This window comes from Fomitopsis serialis (assembly GCF_022376445.1).
Source record: "Fomitopsis serialis strain Sig1Antser10 chromosome Unknown B0H18scaffold_85, whole genome shotgun sequence".
NCBI classification, from domain to species: domain Eukaryota; kingdom Fungi; phylum Basidiomycota; class Agaricomycetes; order Polyporales; family Fomitopsidaceae; genus Fomitopsis; species Fomitopsis serialis.
The window spans coordinates 119618-136576 of NW_025955045.1; the positions used below are offsets into that span (position 1 = coordinate 119618).

Below are 16959 nucleotides of genomic sequence, written 5' to 3' on the forward strand. Positions count from 1 at the left end.
TCAACACAGGCATGTTATGACAATATTTCCCCACTCATAGCAGTGCTGTGCACATTCCAGACACACTCATGCTGTGTGGACTATGTGCATGGTCTATACAGGTCATATCAAATGTATTTCAGAGACAACAACCTATTCATATTTGGAATCACTGTCCACAGAGGTTCTCTTTTCTGGATTATGAATATATAGGCAAGGCATGCTAGTTATAGACTCTGAGGGCTCTATACAGGATCAATTTCTTAGATACAGCAGGAATCATGGATTAATTCAATTGTACATAATATTCCCAGATTTTATCAGCATTTTCTGAGCCCAGACTGAGCAGCTGAATGGAAACTGCCATTTTTGGAAGGCCAGCTTCCCTATATAGCAGATCCCAGATGTCAGAGAATCAATGGGCAGTCTACAGGCTTTGATAGAGTCACTTTGAAGGTTAAAAGCAGTGCACTCATGTGTACAGAGGCATATGTGGGTTTTTGAGTTTTGTGAATTGTGCCATAACCACTGAAGTTGATGGGCAAGTCACAGCAGCTACAGACTCTATGACATCATACCTATCAGAGAGAATATTTTGGGGATTTGTCGTATTTGTGAAGGCTACAGTACAGCAGATACATGGACTTGAGAGCCTTTGGTCAAATACAGTAAGGCCAGTCAGAGGCTAATTCCCTTAAACAGCATATTTCAGTGGAGTCTGGGAGACTACACTGCAAGATGACTCGTCCACAGGTCAAAATTTTGACCTGTGGACGAGTGAACCTCACATGGCATGTGGCTGAGCCTATTGCACCAGACTCTGTGTTTCTGCTATCCCTTTGCATCTCATCCACAAGTACACACATAAGTCCTGTCAACCCACAATGGGACAATAGTGTTATCTAATACTTTGCTCATTTTCCCGCCATTTATGCAACACTGTAAAGGTGATCTATCATCAACTTCCCAAACAGGCAAGGGATCTACCATATATGGTGATTTTTTCATATCTGGTAGCCATAGGCCCCTGCATAAGATTGTCAGCCTGTAGGACTCTCCAGTAAGGGCAGTAAATGCAAAACAACATTTGTACATATGCCTCTGCATCACTTGCCTTGGTCAGTACACTGTGAACAAGCATTGGGATACCTAATTTGGACCTCCATACCTGTGTGCAAGGAGCATTGCATGAGAGTCAATATTCCGAGATTTCTCCACATTTAATGTGCTCTAGTAAGAGTCTAGACAGTGCTGCTGACCACATTGGGCAAGAAAAAACTCGGCATGGGGAGCTGAGATTGAATGATTCCCTTAGAAGGCAAGGTTTGCCAGTGGTTCAACCAATGACATTGCTCCAAAATCCCTTTTGGGTGAGCTGAGTTGCAGACAAATGCAGGGCTGCAGTTGTATACAAGTCCGCTTCGGCAATGGGCGCTTAATGAGTGCTTAGTAAGTGGTGTCAGTGCAGACTGTTACTGTGTCAAGAGGGCTTGTATAGACTCAAAAAAAGCGGAATATTCGAAAGATATTCAGAATGAATGAGGTCAAATCCTTATAGCCTTCCATGATACAATTGTTGCATCAACTAGGGCAGTATACTCAATAACACGGTGAGATTCACATTCAGTGAGCTCATATAAGCCTATGATCACACATCAGACAGTGTCTCTGCAGCATACAAAGCCTGACATCATAGTAGCATGAATACATATGTATGGATGGCCATTATATATCCCCAGATTGTGTCTATGTGTCTATATGCCAGCTACATGCCACAACTACCATATAGAGTAGGTGTCCTACCCAAAGAGGAAGTAGGACAAGACGTGGTGCCCATGGAGCTCACAAAAATGCAGAAAATCTGTCAAATATACAGAAGCACCCAATAGGAGAATGTGAGTGCTTGGGATTATTATAGACATCACTACACCATGTACATGGACTAAAACATGTGAAAAGAGGGTCAAATGGCTCATTGTGGCTGATTTTGGCTGTAGTGTAGCACCCACTGAGTTGTACAGTGTCTGAATCACATATGTATGTCATCACAGACATATGGAACACATCTGAGGCACGAATAGGCACTTTGACATCTGCAGAGGCACATGTGGGTTTTTTTATTTTGCATTTGCTGGACCAGCCAGCCACTCTAGCTACTCAATAATGATAGTGTATACTCTCTGAATGAAGGGCTATCAGATCAGTATACTAAGTCCACTCACTATTGTTACTAACTAGGGCTATGGGGCAGCCTGTAAGTGTGAGCGCTAGCAGTGAGCTGCCTGGCTGCCAGTCACATGATATGCACACCAGTTGCCATATTGGGCGCCACTGGAAGTGTTTCTTGGGCCCTCACCCCAGGACAAAGCACTGAGCCACAGCATTTGTTTGGTGGTGTTGGTGCAAGTCGCATCGTCTGGGTCTGAAAAATTTGAACTCCGCTAACTGACCATAACAAATGTTAATTATACATGGTAAGCTGGGGGCAAATGAGTGTACCTGTGGGAAAAAACTGCCACATTGGGCACCACTGGAAGTGTTTCAGGCCTGTCCATCATAAGAACGATACCTTCGTACCTCAAGGATCGTAACAGGTCATAGGCAATGTGTTCCAGAGACAACAAGCCATTCATATCTGCACAGTCACTTGTGATTCTCTAAATGTTGTCCTTTGTTCTTCATTCCTCCAATGTATGATTAACCCTTGAAATGATGGGCTATCAAATGAGTTTATCATCTCTATAACCGCTATAAGAGTTGATTAGATTTCAGTCAGTGTATCCCAGTCAAATGCCACACATTCATGCATGTGTTTCTCTGTTTCCTGAATTTCAAACAACTGGGCAAGTCATACTAGTGATATATTGTGGGGGCCTCCATACAAGATGAATTGCCTTCATATACAAGGAAATACAGATGAGTCTGATTACACATAATATTCCCTAATTTTATCTGCATTTTGTGAGCCCAGACTGAGCAGGTTAAGCAAAATTACCATTTTAGGAAGGTCAGCTACCCTATTTAGCAGGTTTGAGATGTCAGAGAATCTGTGGGCAGCATATAGGCTTCAAAAGAGAGACTTTTGAGGTGAAAAGGGATGCACTCATGTGCACAGAGGCATTTGCATGTTTTTTTGTTTTGTGAATTGTGCCATGACCAGTGAAGGTAATGGGCAAGTCACAGCAGCTATAGACTCTATGACATCATACCTATCACAGAGATTATTTTGGGAATTTTCCGCATTTTAGTGAGGCCACAGTACAGCAGGTACAGTGCCACTAAGGAGCCTGTGGCTGAGATTCAAACTCAGCTCAAAACCTCGGCAGCCTGCCTGATTAGGGCAGAAAAGGGCTTGTTGCACCAATCAGAGCAGCTCGGCATCCCTCTCGTGCCGTTCGGAGGTGCAACCGTGCCAAATTTCCGCACGGTTGCACCTCCGAACGGCATCTGGGCGCTTAGTAAGCGATGTAAGTGCGGACTGTTACTGTGCTTAAGAGAGCTTGTATAGGCTCAGAAAAAAGCGGAAAATTGAGACAATATTCAAAATGAGCCAGGCAATGTGAATAAAGCTGTATATGGCATGGGTTTGACATCAGATCAGATAGCATTCTCAATAACCTGGTAAGATGGTTGCTGTGGCCCCAGTGAGCTTATATAAGCCTGCTACTTCACTCTTGGAACTGCTCATGTACTGGACAACCCTATAAGATGGTAGTGTAAGTACACATTCAGGTATGTATCCCTAGATTGTGTCTGTGAGCAAGACAAAGCCAGCAGTGGATGCATAATTACCATATGAAGTATGTGACCTTCCCAAAGAGGAATCATACACAAACAGGGGCATGTAGGGCTGAGAAAAATGCAGAAAACCTATGAAATATACAGACACATCAAAGACAAGTGTATGATTGCTTTGAGCTGCGATGGTTACCATTACATTGTATGCGAGGGCCATAATATGGCAAAAGATGCTCAGATTACCCATTATAGTCCTTGTCACCTGTATTATTGAAGCTACTGAGTAGTCCACAGTGTCTGAACTACACATATACATTGCAGTGTACATATAGACCATATTTGAGTCATAAACAAGCAGATTGAATCTGCAGAGGCACATGTGCATTTTTTTGCTTTGCATTTCCTGGGTTAGCCAGCCACTGTATACACTCAATAGAATTTCTGTATACTCTCTCAATGAAGGGCTATCAGATGAGCATACTATGTATACTATGATTTGTTACTGGCTGAGGCTATATAGGCCCTACAGTGTGTGAGCGCTTGGAGCAATGGCCCACCAAGCTGCCAGTCACATGATATGTTTACCAGTTTCCTTATTGGGGGAACTGCTAAGGTGTTTCATGGGCCTCATATCCATAACTGAGCGCTTAGCCACTGCATTTGTTTGTATCTGTTGGTCCAAGTCGCGTCGTCTGGGAGTCTGAAATTTCAGACTCAGATAAGCAACCCATACTAACAGTTACTTATCTCTGCTTATAGGGGTGGCTGCAAGTCACATGCACTGTGGGAACAAACTGCCATTCCGGAGGAATCACTAAGGCGTTTCATGGTGGTCCATCATAAGAACGATACCTTCGTACCTCAGGGATTGTAATGTGAAACAACATTTGCACATATGCCTTTCCATCACTTGCCATGGTCAGTACACTGAACAAGCACTGGGATACCTAATTTGGATCTCCATACCTGTGTGCATGGTGCATTGCATGAGAATCAATATTGTGAGATTTTTCCACATTGAATGTGCTCTAGTAAGAGTCCAGACAGTGCTGCTGACCACATTAGGCAAGCCATCAAAAAACTCAGCATGGGGAGCTGAGATTGAATGATTCCCTTAGAAGGCAAGGTTTGCTGTTGGTTCAACCAATGACAGTGCTCCAAAATCCCCTTTGGGTGAGCTGAGTTGCACACAAATGCAGGGCTGCATTTGTCTACAAGTCCGCTTCAGCAACAGGTGCTTAATGAGTGCTTAGTAAGCAATCTAAGTGCAGACTGTTACTGTGCTTAACTGTGGTTCTATAGACTCAGAAAAAAGCGGAATATTCAGCCAATATTCAAAATGAACCAGGCAACATGCTTATAGTCTTCCATGATACAATTGTTGCATCAGCTAGGGCAGTATACTCAATAACAAGGTGAAATTCACAGTCAGGAACTCATGCAAGCCTATTATCAAGCTTCAGGCAGTGTCTCTGCAGCACAGAAAGCCTGACATCATAGTAGCATGAATACATATGCATGGATGGCCATTACGTATCCCCAGATTGTGTCTATGTGCAAGATAAAGCCTGTCATAGTGGAACTGCCATATAGAGTACTACCCACTGGCAAAGAGGAATTAGGGCAAGAAATGGGGTGTATGGAGCCCACAAAAATACAGAAAATCTCTCAAATATATGGAAGCATCAGGGAAAAGTATATGAGTACCTAGAATTCTCATGGACATTGATACATTGTGTAGATGGACACCAATCGATTAAAAGAGGCTCAAATGGCTCAGTGTTGTTGCTTTTGGCTGTATCACAATATCAGCGGAGCTGTACAGTGTCAGTGCCACATATATACATGGTTACATGCATATGGAACAGATCTGAGGCACAATAAGTCACTGTGACATCTGCAGAGGCACATGGGGATTTTTTTATTTTTCATTTTCTGGACCAGCCAGCCACTCTAGCTATAGGTATACTATGTGCACTACAATTTGTGAGTGCTAGCAGCAGTGACTGTGTGCTGCTTGGCTGCCAGTCATATGATATGCTCACCAGTTGCCATATTGGACACCACTCGAAGCCTTTCTTGGGCCCTCACCCCAGGACAAAGCACTGAGCCACAGCATTTGTTTGGTGATGTTGGTGCAAGTCATGTCGTCTGGGAGTCTGAAATATGAAACTCAGCTAATGATGGCATAGTAAGTGTTACTAGTCAGCCTGAGACATGCCAGTCAGTTACTACAGTGTTACATCCAGTCTACATGTTTGCTGCAAAGCTTGTTTGAGGAAGGAAACCCACAAGAAATCTGTACACATCGAGATCCCTGAGCCACATCAATCCAGATTGAAGATTATGCAAGAGCCGTTGCCCGAGGCCCGACACAATGCATCGAGAGGCAGCCAACATTTTCACATGACTTTTGTTTTTTACACTTTCTCACATGGCCTTCTGGAAGTGCTGTATTTTACAGGTAATAAACATGTAAATTACTGTAAAGAATTGCCATGTTTCAAACACACCCCTTTCATACGCTACCCTAGTTGAGACCCCATGTCATGGATCATGTGACTGGCTAGACACAGTGGCCATTGTGCCTTTTTGGGTGCAACAGAGATATGTATACATACTCAGTGATCTGTAACTGATGTTTCCAGGAACATACACATTCCAGGCAAGTTGTGGGAGGGCTTTTGCACAAGAAGTATCACAAACACTCACATTGCCCTAAATGGTGAGTAACCTTCCAAATCCAGTAATTCTCCACAAAGTGAATGTCTGGTGGTTCATAAATTGCAGATAAATCAGAAGATATTCATAGAGTACTATGGCATGCTGATGTTGAAAACATATTACCATATATGGAAGGTAAGCAATAATACCATGTACAAGCATGAAATCAGCCAATACTGCCCATTCTCAGCTCTGTTATGGCACCATAAAGCATGTTCATGATGTCTGACACACATGGCTATACTGTATGGGTCATGTGCTACATATCTAGGGTGGAAATGAGCAGTTCAAATTCTGCAAAGTCACTTGTGTTTTTTTTTTGTATTTTGCATTTTCTGGCCCAACTAGCCACTATTGGGGCCCAACAAAACTACTGTAGACTCTATGAAACAAGGGCTACACTGTGACTGTATAATTGCCATACCCATTAGTGAGTGGTTGCTGTTCATGAAGTGATTAATCTTAATGGAGCCCAGTGCCATTGGTTAGGTCACATGCCATGTTCACCACTTTCCATATTGGGCTCCAAGCTAGACATTACAGGAGGCCCAAGTCCATGGGGAATTGTCAGCCACAGCATTTGTTTGGGTGTGTTGGTGTGTTGGTGCAAGTCACGTTGTCTGGGAGTCTGAAATTTGAGACTCAGCTAATGATAGCATAGTACCTGTTCCTTATCTCTGCTTATCTGGCACTCAAACAGTCACATGCACTGTGGTAAAAACCTGCCACATTGAGCTCCATGCTAAGTGTTACATCCCCTCCAGTCATAAGAATGATTCCTTTGTGCCTCAGGGATTGTAATGGCTCCACAATCGGAAGGTAGATGAGAACAGACTCATTGATAAGGTGCATGGCTACTGTGCTGTTAGTGCAGATGTGAATCATATTGGTGGCTAACAGCAATACCCCCCTTTTCTTTCTTGACACAAACAGAGTTGCCCACCATTGGTAACATGCACCAGAGCAACTTCTGTTGGGAACAAGAGCACTGGTTTGGCCAGTTGGATCTTCTTGTGGTCAGGAGAGGCTGGAGTTGATGAGCTTCTGCTGGCATTACTTGTGTGAGGGCACTTTGCAAGCCTCCCCTTCTTCATCTCTGTTTCATCCTCAATGTCTTGGTTAGACAAGGGTGGTGGGGAATTAATTTGAGGCAGAGTGTACAGCACCGCAACCTGAGGCTGCATGTGCGGGTTGTCCATCTGGCAGGGGCCACTAGGCCACCCATGTGCACAACATTGAGCTGTGTGCGGACCATCTCGACCTTGTTGCTGGCTCCACATTGAATTGGCAACTGCATATTCTGAAACTGCCTGGGCTGGATGTTGTTTGAGTCCTGTACCTGCATGCTTTGATGTTTGTGGCTCCCAACACCTGCATGTATGACATTCTCCAGCTCTGTGTCCTTCTGAAACTCATCCAGAACATCACATTTCAGGAGCAGAAATGTAAGAGCTCACCAATGTCTTCTTGATGGGTGCAGGTAAGGCCATGGGTGGTACCCAGACAGCAGGTGGACCACCCTCTATGGATCCCTCCTTGTCCATGTCATTGTCCTCTCCTAAGGCATCCTCATCTCCACTTTCAGGGGAATCACCATCATGGGGCTGCAGAGAATCAGCATGGTGAGATTGAAGCCATGTTACAATGGCAACGTACCATGATGGGTGTGTTTGACAAAGCATGATCTGCCTTGGGTTATGCCATGGAGCTCAAGTCTCCAGGGTCACAATCAAATGCAACGGGCCAAATATGGAGCTGAGGGTTGCATTCTCAATCATTACCTATTTGTGAGCCTGATCTCCTCCTGCTCCCAGTTGATAACCTCACTCTGTAGAATCCGCACAGATGTTCCACTCCACACCATTCTGTCTGGAAGGTCCCATGGATCATTGCTTCTAGTGATGCAGTGGGGCCATTTGTTACCCCAGGGTTGGGCCCCTTGTCATGCCGAGGACCCATTCATGGTGTCAACAAGGTAGCCAAATTATGTTGCACAGTGGTTCATGATGTGTATGCCTTCACTGTAGCATGTGGCAACACGGGCCCTCCAGACACCCATTTCATCCACAATGTCAACACGGTCAGCAATCCTGAGCGACATAATCTCTGACATCCGGTCAGAAGTGTCCAACACCTCTTTCCACAAGTGGTCACCTGACATAGCTTGGGGAAACATCTTTGTATAGGCTTTGAGTGCATCCTCGATGACCTGGAGACTGGAGTTCATTCAACAATATGGCCAGAGGAATCACATCATCATCATCATCTTCTCCTTCAGCCTTGTGGACACCCTCATCTTGCTCCCATTTTGGGTGGGGTTGATTCCAGCACCCGCGGATGAGGCCACTGCACTGGTAACAGTGGTAACACATTGAGCGGGTACTCCTGAGGCCCTGCACGGATCACAGCCTTGGAATGCTGAGCCTTACCATTGATTGGCAGCATCCTCAAGAAGTGAGGTGGAGTGGTAGGTGCACCAAAATGGTGGGAGGAAGCACAGAGCACTGGAGGCACCCGAACTAGGTGCTCATGGGCACTCAATGGTGGTGGGGTGCGTCTAACATTACAGTGCAACATCTGGCCATTGTTATGATGTAGTTTGGGCCTATCCATCAATTTCAGAACCTTTCACCCTGGTAGGTGCAGGTACCTATGAGTAACCCACCCTTGAAGGGGCCACAGGTGGCCATCCCAAACATGGTGCACCAAATCTCATGCTGCCGGTGAGTGAATCCATTGAGTCTCAATTCTACCAGCACTGAAATGAGACCTGCTGACTTATTTGATGTTGCTGCACATTGCAGTGTGCTTTGGTAGATTTTCTGAAGAATCTGAACCCACATGAGACATCCCAATTGCAGTCCAAAGGGTGCTAAGTACTCACTGTCATGTTCCTGACTAACCTTGTTCCAGCTGTTTTGATGAGAATTGTTTTCAAACCCCAAAAAGGTCACCAAAGCAGCTGGACATATTGAGTCCCATTTACCTTGGTTTTACAATCCCTGAGGTACAAAGGAATTGTTCTTATGACTGGAGAGAATGTAACACTTAGCATGGAGCCCAATGTGGCAGGTTTTTCCCACAGTGCATGTGACTGTTTGAGCACCAGATAATCAAAGATAGTTCCTAGTAATTTCGGACTTGGATGATAGTGCAGAGGACAGGCTGAGATGGATCTTTGACCTTGATATATAGACACATCTAATAGTGGTCAATGGAATAGTATGCTTGATCCTGGATTGAACCCAGAGCATAGGAATGTTTGGCTGCACAAAAACACAGAGTTGTGTTGTGTTGAACAACAAGTGCCAGTGCGGTGGCTGAGCTACTACCTCAGATACTTACTCAACTCTTAGGTGCAATATACTGATTGCCCACAATGATTATTTGCGTGAGCTGCTATTAATCTGCCTTTAAAATGTATAGCCCAAGCCTTGTCTCTTAATCTTCCAAGCTGAACCTGGGAGGTGCATTAAGCCTGGCACTCAAAAACACAGAGTCGGACAACAAGTGCTGGTGCGGTGGCTAGTGCAGAGCATGGGTACACCCGCGGGTGTCCTGAGGTGTACCCGTGCCCGTTCCCGCCCCGGGTACTGACCCGTGACAATGGGTATGGGTTTTGTACGGGTGCAGGCGGGTCCGTGGGTCCACAGGCAAGTAGGTGGGTTGGTGGGCACATGGATGCATGGGCAATCATGTAGGTGCTCATGGTTGACCACCATCGCGGTCACCGTGTTTGCTCACATGCCCGGCTCCTGTTCGTTGGCTGTGCTTGCGCGTTGGGTGTTTGCCCTGCATGCTCACGGTCGCTGTGCTTGTGGTGCTGCCCCGGGCTTGCCCTGTCCATCTGCTCACTCACTGTCCGGCCACTTGCCTGCCCACCGGCTTGCCCGCCCGCTCTTGTGCTCGAGCCCATGGTCTGCAGGCAGCGGGACACCCCAGTCCTCCACCCCTGGGATCTCCGCTGGGCGCTGGGCGCAGGGGCCTCCATATACGTTGACACAACCAAAAAGAACACAAAAGCCACACAAAAACCCAACCGTGAGGTCGAGCAGTGGTATGCGAGGCCTCTGCATCTATGAGATGTACAGGGGACTGTACAGTGGTCTAGGTAAGAAGGAGGAGGACGGACAAGACTCCGAACAACGCGTGAGAGCTTCGAAGACATCGAAGACTGTTCGAAGACGAGGGCTAAGCCTCGAAGGTAGGAAGGAGGTTTTCGACAGATGTGTCGAATGAAAGGTGACAAGGGAGGCGAGCGACGGCAGGGGAAGAAGTGTAGAGCCTCTCGGGGCAACTACGAGCTGGCAAACGTACTGGCGAACTGACTGACTGACTTTGAACGTACTGACTGACTGGCGAACTTGCTGACTTCGGACGTACTGGCTGACTGACGAACCTCGCCCGTGCGAGGTGAGATTGAGAGGGTAAGGGGGTCTCTGAGATTCGAGGGGAACAAGTCCCCAGGTATATACAGGGAAACACGGCTATCACCACTACGGACCTCCGATGGCCCCGAACATCCGGCTATGGCTTATAACACGTGACAACTGCTCTTGGGCTCGCTAACCAGTGGTCCAAAGGCCGACCGGCTATCACACGACACCGGAAACCGAAACCACTTGTCGAGGATGTGAGACGACCTGCAAGGACTCACTGGACATCCTGTAGCATCCTATGGTCTTGTAGGAGTTCTTCTAACACCGTAGCACGTCTTCTAACATTGTAGCATGTCTTCTAACATGTTTGAGTGTCTTCTAACACATAGTGCATCTTTGAGTAACCTGCGTGCTCTGGGGTCGTCTAGATAGGTGGGTAGGTGCTCCTATAGGGTCACTGAGGTGTCAGAAGGTCATGGATAGGCTTCTAAGGTGAGCCAGGATTGGCTACAAACTTCGAAATCTTCGAACAGTTGTAGTGGATCTTCTAAGAGCTTCGGAGCATCGTAGAGGCCTAGATCGCGTTTTTGGGGCTTAGATAGCCTAGAGGTGTATCAACATGCAAGGTCCTCATCCGGTGCTCAAGGAGGACATGCGAGGCTGTCTATGTGCTAGCCTGGGATGGGCATTCAATTTTCCTGTGCGCAGATACAGTACATAACCCAGGGACTCACCAGCTTCTGATTGTGTGTCAGCACGAGCCTTCATGTCCTGCGCAGGCTTGTTGAGCAAATGAATGATATCCCCACCCATTAACCAGCATTTGCGCTCACCTGCTTGTCCATTTGCCAGCTTTCCCAGTGCCCATTCGTCCACCTGTGTGCTTGCTTTGCCTACTTGTCCACCTGCCTGCTTTCCCACCTGATCAATCGCCCACCTGCCTGCCCACTCGCCCGCTCAGTCACCCACTCTCCCGCCTGCTTGCACACCCGCCCGCTTGTCCATCCACTTGCCTGCCCGCTTTCCTGTTTGCTCACACGCCCGCTCGCATCCCCACTTATACACTTGCACACCCGTCCACTCACCCATCTGCTTTCCCGCCCAGTGTTCTCCTCGTTCACCCATTTGTCGGCTATGTCTGCATGCAGGGCATTGGCCCGACGCACTGGCGGTCGTTGTACGCATCGCACAGCAGACTAATGCTGCGCGGAGTCACTGCACCGTGACCCTGTGCTCGCTATTAGCAAACCTGCCCAACCATGTTTGCACTCACCTTTCCCGCCCTTCGCCTGTGTGCCCACCATCCTTTTGTCAGCTGCAAAGGTACGTCTTCCACGCTGTTCCTTTCTGTACATTTGGCATTGCTGATGCCGCGGTCCATCCTTTCGAGGCACTTGTCCAGTGCAGCGTCGTCAACAGGTAGCAGAGGTGGGAGTGGGTATGCAAACAAGCCATGAGTACTAGTAGGCAGACAAGTGAGGCTCTTGCGCGTGAGCAGGCAAGTGGGTGAGACAAGTGGGGCTCTTGCACGTGAGTGGGCAAGTGGGTGAGACAGGTGAGATGGACGAGAGCAAGCAGGTGAGAGAGGCTGGGTATGAGAGGCCGGGCGTGAACAGTGAGAGGACGACGGACATGCAGGTATTCACGCGGCGGGATGCGCAAACTGCCCCTGGTGCGTCGCTCTTGTTTGAGTTGGTGGCAGCAGTGGCACGGCCAGTGGTGTCTGGTGTTTGCGTGAGTGGCGGGTGTGGTCATTGGTACAGGTTTGGTCTGGGTCACAAAAATGTGACCTGTACCCGTACCTGGGCATACCCATACCCGCTACCCACGCAGGTTCCCACGACCCATGCTCTGCACTAGCGGTGGCTGAGCACTGAGCCACTGCAGATACTTACTCAACTCCTGGGTGCAATACTGATTGCCCACAATAATTCATTGCGTGAACTGCTATTTATCTACCTATAGAGTGTATATACCAACTCTTGTCTTTTAATCTTCCAAGCTGAACCCAGGAGTTGCATTAAGCCCGGTGCTCATATCCGAGCCGCCACATGCCGTGACTCCTGTGTCACATTTGGCACCGCGGCACTGCAAAAAAGCGGTCAAAAATGCACTGAATCTTCATTCTGAGGACAAAACCTACTGTTTTGGGCCCAGAAGAATTCTATAAATTCCCAATAACTCGGAAGGGCTCAGTGCAGCCATCCTGAAGTGCTTTTGGGTCATATGAAGTCAAAATCATCTTAATTACAGGTGCCACAAGGCTGCCAGTCAGGGTACAAGATACAGTACCACATTGGGTACTGAGCTATGACATCTTGGAGTGATTTAGTTAAAATGAGAGCACAATGTTTGATATTTGAGGATTGAGACAGTGTGATATTGAGGTATCCAGTACATATATGGTTTGGTGAGTTATGCACATTTAACAATATGACTAGACACAGCCATGTGTGTGCTCCCAATATGTCTGATGTATATTCTTTTTTTTTCTTTTGGTGGAGTGTTGCACCCCGGTCTTAGGAACATATTTGCTCAACTAAGATTGGCTGCAAGATGCACCCCTCGGCAGTCGACAAGTCGTCTCTCTGGGGCCGCTAAGGAAGCAGGGATGAAACCTGTGTTTGAACTCCGACCAAAGGGAGGAAATGCGCTTACGCACACTTCCAGACCTCGGCCGTAGCCGAGTTCTGGAAGTAGTGCAGGGCTCGAGTGGTGTGATCCGACCACCCCATACCTGCTAAAACCCCACGTGGCAAATGGGAAGGCTAATTCCTGGAGGGGACTGGCTCGAACCCAGTTCTGCAATCTGGTGCCGGGTTCATTGAGCTTGCGCGTGATGTTGCCACTACACCACGCAGCCCCTGTCTGATGTATATTCACAATCACAACACAGTGGTTCTACTATTTTCCTCAGCAACTGCCTTACGTAGCATCCTGAATCAATGAGTGTAGGAATGTATACTGTTCTACTTGTCCTTAATACAAGCACAGAGCAGATAAACAAAATGATTGAGAAAATTACAAATGCATGGAAAGCTGCAAATTTGGTCACATAAACACTGATATAGCCCATGTATTCATGAGCAGGAGTATCAGCATCTCTTGATGTCTCACAATAGCACTACAAGAGTGGGATACAGTACATATATAATGCATGTATGCTGGTTAATGATTCACCATATGCCAGTTGCTTGAACTGATGCAATCATGCACTCTGGGAATATTCCATCATTTCTACAGTATTTACTGGGCCCACAAAGCATTGCCCAGTGTGAAATTGCCAATAGGGAGGGCACCTGCCATATGTAGTAATCCTGAGTCAAGTTGTGTGATAGCTCCTGCTTCACAGACCCTCCCATAATTTCCCTAGCCTTCATTATGCATGGAACAAAGCATGCACATGTGCAGGATATTCATTCTGAGGCCACATAACCTCCTTGTGTAGGCTCATAAAGGCCCCAAACACCCCAAAAATCAGTGAAGTACTAATGAGTGGTCATTGTGCTCACTGAAAGCTCTGGCAGCACTTTGCAACATAAGTACCATGCTCTTGTATGGGACTACACTTAATTCATATGAAGGGGTGCAAGACTTATGCAGACAGCCTGCTGCTGTGCAAGAAAAAGTTGATGATAAAATCCTCATTTACAGGTTCTTGCTCTCCATTGAATATCCATAATAATGCCTGTGACATATCACTCAGTCATGAATTAGGAAACTTTGACAGTAGCATAGCTTTGATACTAATCTGTGGATGCCCTCATTTGTTAACAATGTGAACTCCTCAGTGTAACTTGTGAAGCACCTGTTGAACATCACGTGCCCATCTAATGCATTTAGCAGATTGCTGTTAGTAACTTGTTACATATTTGACAGTAACATGGAATGATGTCAGGATAAGGCATGAGGAGGAAAATGCAGATGGGCACTCCATTATACTGTATCTAGAACATGTGACTGTTTTTCCACAGCATGAGCCAAAATCCATGAAGAGGTATCATGAGTGTACCAAAATCAGCATGGTTGACATTCTACCATTGGGAGGTCTAGGCCAATGTAGTGTCAATATGTTGGGAAGTATATGACCTACTCAGTTCAAGTTATACAATCAATGCTGATCATTGTCATCATTGGGTTAATTAACAGTCCCTAAACAGTCCATGAAACACAAGTCTCCCACTAGTGAAGTAGTATTATTGTTCAGTGTTTTGAAATAATACATAAAGTCCCAGACATGATGAAACAGTGCAGCTCAGCTACAGTTGGGCAAGAACAAGTCTGCAACCATTGCAACTACACATATCATTGGGTAATGGCTGTGTAGCAATATTGGCATAGCTATCTATGATCAATAAACCCTTCTGATAAAGAAATGTGTACATTTTGCATTCTCTAGGATACTCAATATTTAGGATTCACTGCTCTGTATCTTGTGTTACAGCAATAAGGAATGAGCTGAGCAACTTTGATGTAAGCACCCCTGTTACTACTATAATACTCCCTCATGATTTTGTCACAGTTTGACAACTACATGGAAGTTGGTCTCACAAACTAGTATATATCAATGCCTTTGATAAGTGAGATTGAAGCCATTATTTCATGAGCCAGAAGACAAAAGACATAGACAATACAACTGGGATTGTATTGCCATGCATGGCCCACTCCCCAGCAAGTGTGAGTATTGAGTCTACTGCCTCATTGATCATCGGGCAGGTGAGATCAGGATCAGCATTGAGAAACACAGTTGCACTGACACCCCATTTTATCTTGTTGACAAACCAAGCCAGCTTGCCATCTGCACCAGGCATGACTCTGATGTCAACATGGGTGTACTGCTCCAACGAGCTCTCTTCAACCATCCTAAGCAGGAGTGTCTTGCTGTCTATGACATGCTGGAGAGTCATCAGGACAAAATCTTGCAGTGCTGCAGTGGTCCACTGGGCATGTGTGCCTCCATCATGGGCAAAGCAGTCCTCATTCACATAGTTGTCACCACCATCACACAGTTGGATTCTAAGTGTCAGAAGACAGCCACATGAGCAAGAAAACAAATGGTGAGCAAGGATGGAGATGTACTGTGTTTCATCAGGCAGCAATCAATTGGTGAGCATGCAGTAATGCCAACATGAGTCCAGGGGAGAAATTGTATGCACAGTATGGTGCATAATCCAGTTGGCAACAAACACCCTGAGCTGACCTCCATCTTGGAGGGTAGGCACCCATTCCTGGGCAAGCCATCTGTATTCCCTGATCTTGTCCAAGTCATGGTTGATGATGTCAAGAGCATCCTCATCACAGCCTCTAATGACATGGAGGTGACCACAGCTCCCCTCACACTTGTAGATCTTGTCTGGGTGGAGGATGCTGCTACCATACAGCTCAGTGCTGGGCTGCAGTGTGCTGGTGATGTCTTGGGCAATGATGTCTAGCATCCAAGTCGAGAGGAAATTGATCTGGGATTGAACAGCTTCCCTGACTGGTGGCCAGATAGTGCATTGCATGGGTGTGAGTAACCCATTTGGGTCATGGGTATGGGTATGGGTAGCCAGAATTTGACCCATGTACCCATGGAACCCATGGACTTCTGCAGTGCTTATACAGCAGTACTACTAGTAAATATTAATTCCTGGCAAGGTAGTCAGTGTTGTGTCACTCAGACCCACTCTCATAGTCTGCTAGCATTTAGGGTGATCCTGAAGCTTTCTTCAGAGTAATTTCCAATAGTGACAGTGTTGTAAAGTTTATGAGCCATTCCCTTCAAGTTTCATTAATTATGAACATGGCTTTGCCAATATTGTTATGCTACAATAAAAATACAGATTGCTGAGGTCAAATCAATAACAATAGTTAGTAAAGAAGAGTGGCCCTGCTTTTGGATGTGGGTGCTTCAACTTTTGGAAATGTTATGACAGATTGGGCAAGTCTCGTTCTGTCAGGTGTTGGCACTACAATGGGCACAGACGATTTGCCTTTGCTTTCATAGGAACAATACCTGTGTGGCCCAAGTGCAGCCACATGGGGAGCATTCCAGTGACATGACAATTTGCATATCTATAAGCAGTGCAATGGCAGTGTCAATGTGGTGCATGTAACTTGCATGGTTTTTGTGTACACCCACATGGAGCACACATGACAT

General features: G+C 46.3%; 5 protein-coding genes across 5 annotated transcripts; 2 read left to right on the plus strand and 3 right to left on the minus strand.

Moving 5' to 3' along the window:
* Positions 1–1202: 1202 nt before the first annotated feature.
* Positions 1203–2405, plus strand: B0H18DRAFT_957797 (uncharacterized protein; the record flags this gene model as incomplete). The annotated part of the gene is made up of 7 exons (XM_048042619.1): positions 1203–1349; positions 1384–1428; positions 1569–1589; positions 1769–1874; positions 2031–2086; positions 2218–2233; positions 2293–2405. 7 exons carry the CDS (start codon positions 1203–1205, stop codon positions 2403–2405), a joined length of 504 nt encoding a protein of 167 aa, XP_047889133.1.
* Positions 2406–3131: 726 nt separating this feature from the next.
* On the plus strand, positions 3132–3528 carry B0H18DRAFT_957798 (uncharacterized protein; the record flags this gene model as incomplete). Its single annotated transcript, XM_048042620.1, has 3 exons — positions 3132–3144; positions 3198–3446; positions 3488–3528. 3 exons carry the CDS (start codon positions 3132–3134, stop codon positions 3526–3528), a joined length of 303 nt encoding a protein of 100 aa, XP_047889134.1.
* Positions 3529–6903: 3375 nt separating this feature from the next.
* On the minus strand, positions 6904–8100 carry B0H18DRAFT_957799 (uncharacterized protein; the record flags this gene model as incomplete). Its single annotated transcript, XM_048042621.1, has 6 exons — positions 6904–6971; positions 7164–7298; positions 7385–7619; positions 7694–7852; positions 7899–8045; positions 8098–8100. 6 exons carry the CDS (start codon positions 8098–8100, stop codon positions 6904–6906), a joined length of 747 nt encoding a protein of 248 aa, XP_047889135.1.
* Positions 8101–8425: 325 nt separating this feature from the next.
* Positions 8426–9331, minus strand: B0H18DRAFT_957800 (uncharacterized protein; the record flags this gene model as incomplete). Its single annotated transcript, XM_048042622.1, is given in 5 exon segments — positions 8426–8650; positions 8694–8792; positions 8812–8998; positions 9103–9272; positions 9326–9331. The coding sequence occupies 5 exon segments, from the start codon at positions 9329–9331 to the stop codon at positions 8426–8428; spliced, it is 687 nt and encodes a 228-aa protein (XP_047889136.1).
* A 6084-nt stretch (positions 9332–15415) lies between these two features.
* Positions 15416–16505, minus strand: B0H18DRAFT_957801 (uncharacterized protein; the record flags this gene model as incomplete). Its single annotated transcript, XM_048042623.1, has 3 exons — positions 15416–15836; positions 16008–16407; positions 16487–16505. The coding sequence occupies 3 exons, from the start codon at positions 16503–16505 to the stop codon at positions 15416–15418; spliced, it is 840 nt and encodes a 279-aa protein (XP_047889137.1).
* Positions 16506–16959: the final 454 nt, after the last annotated feature.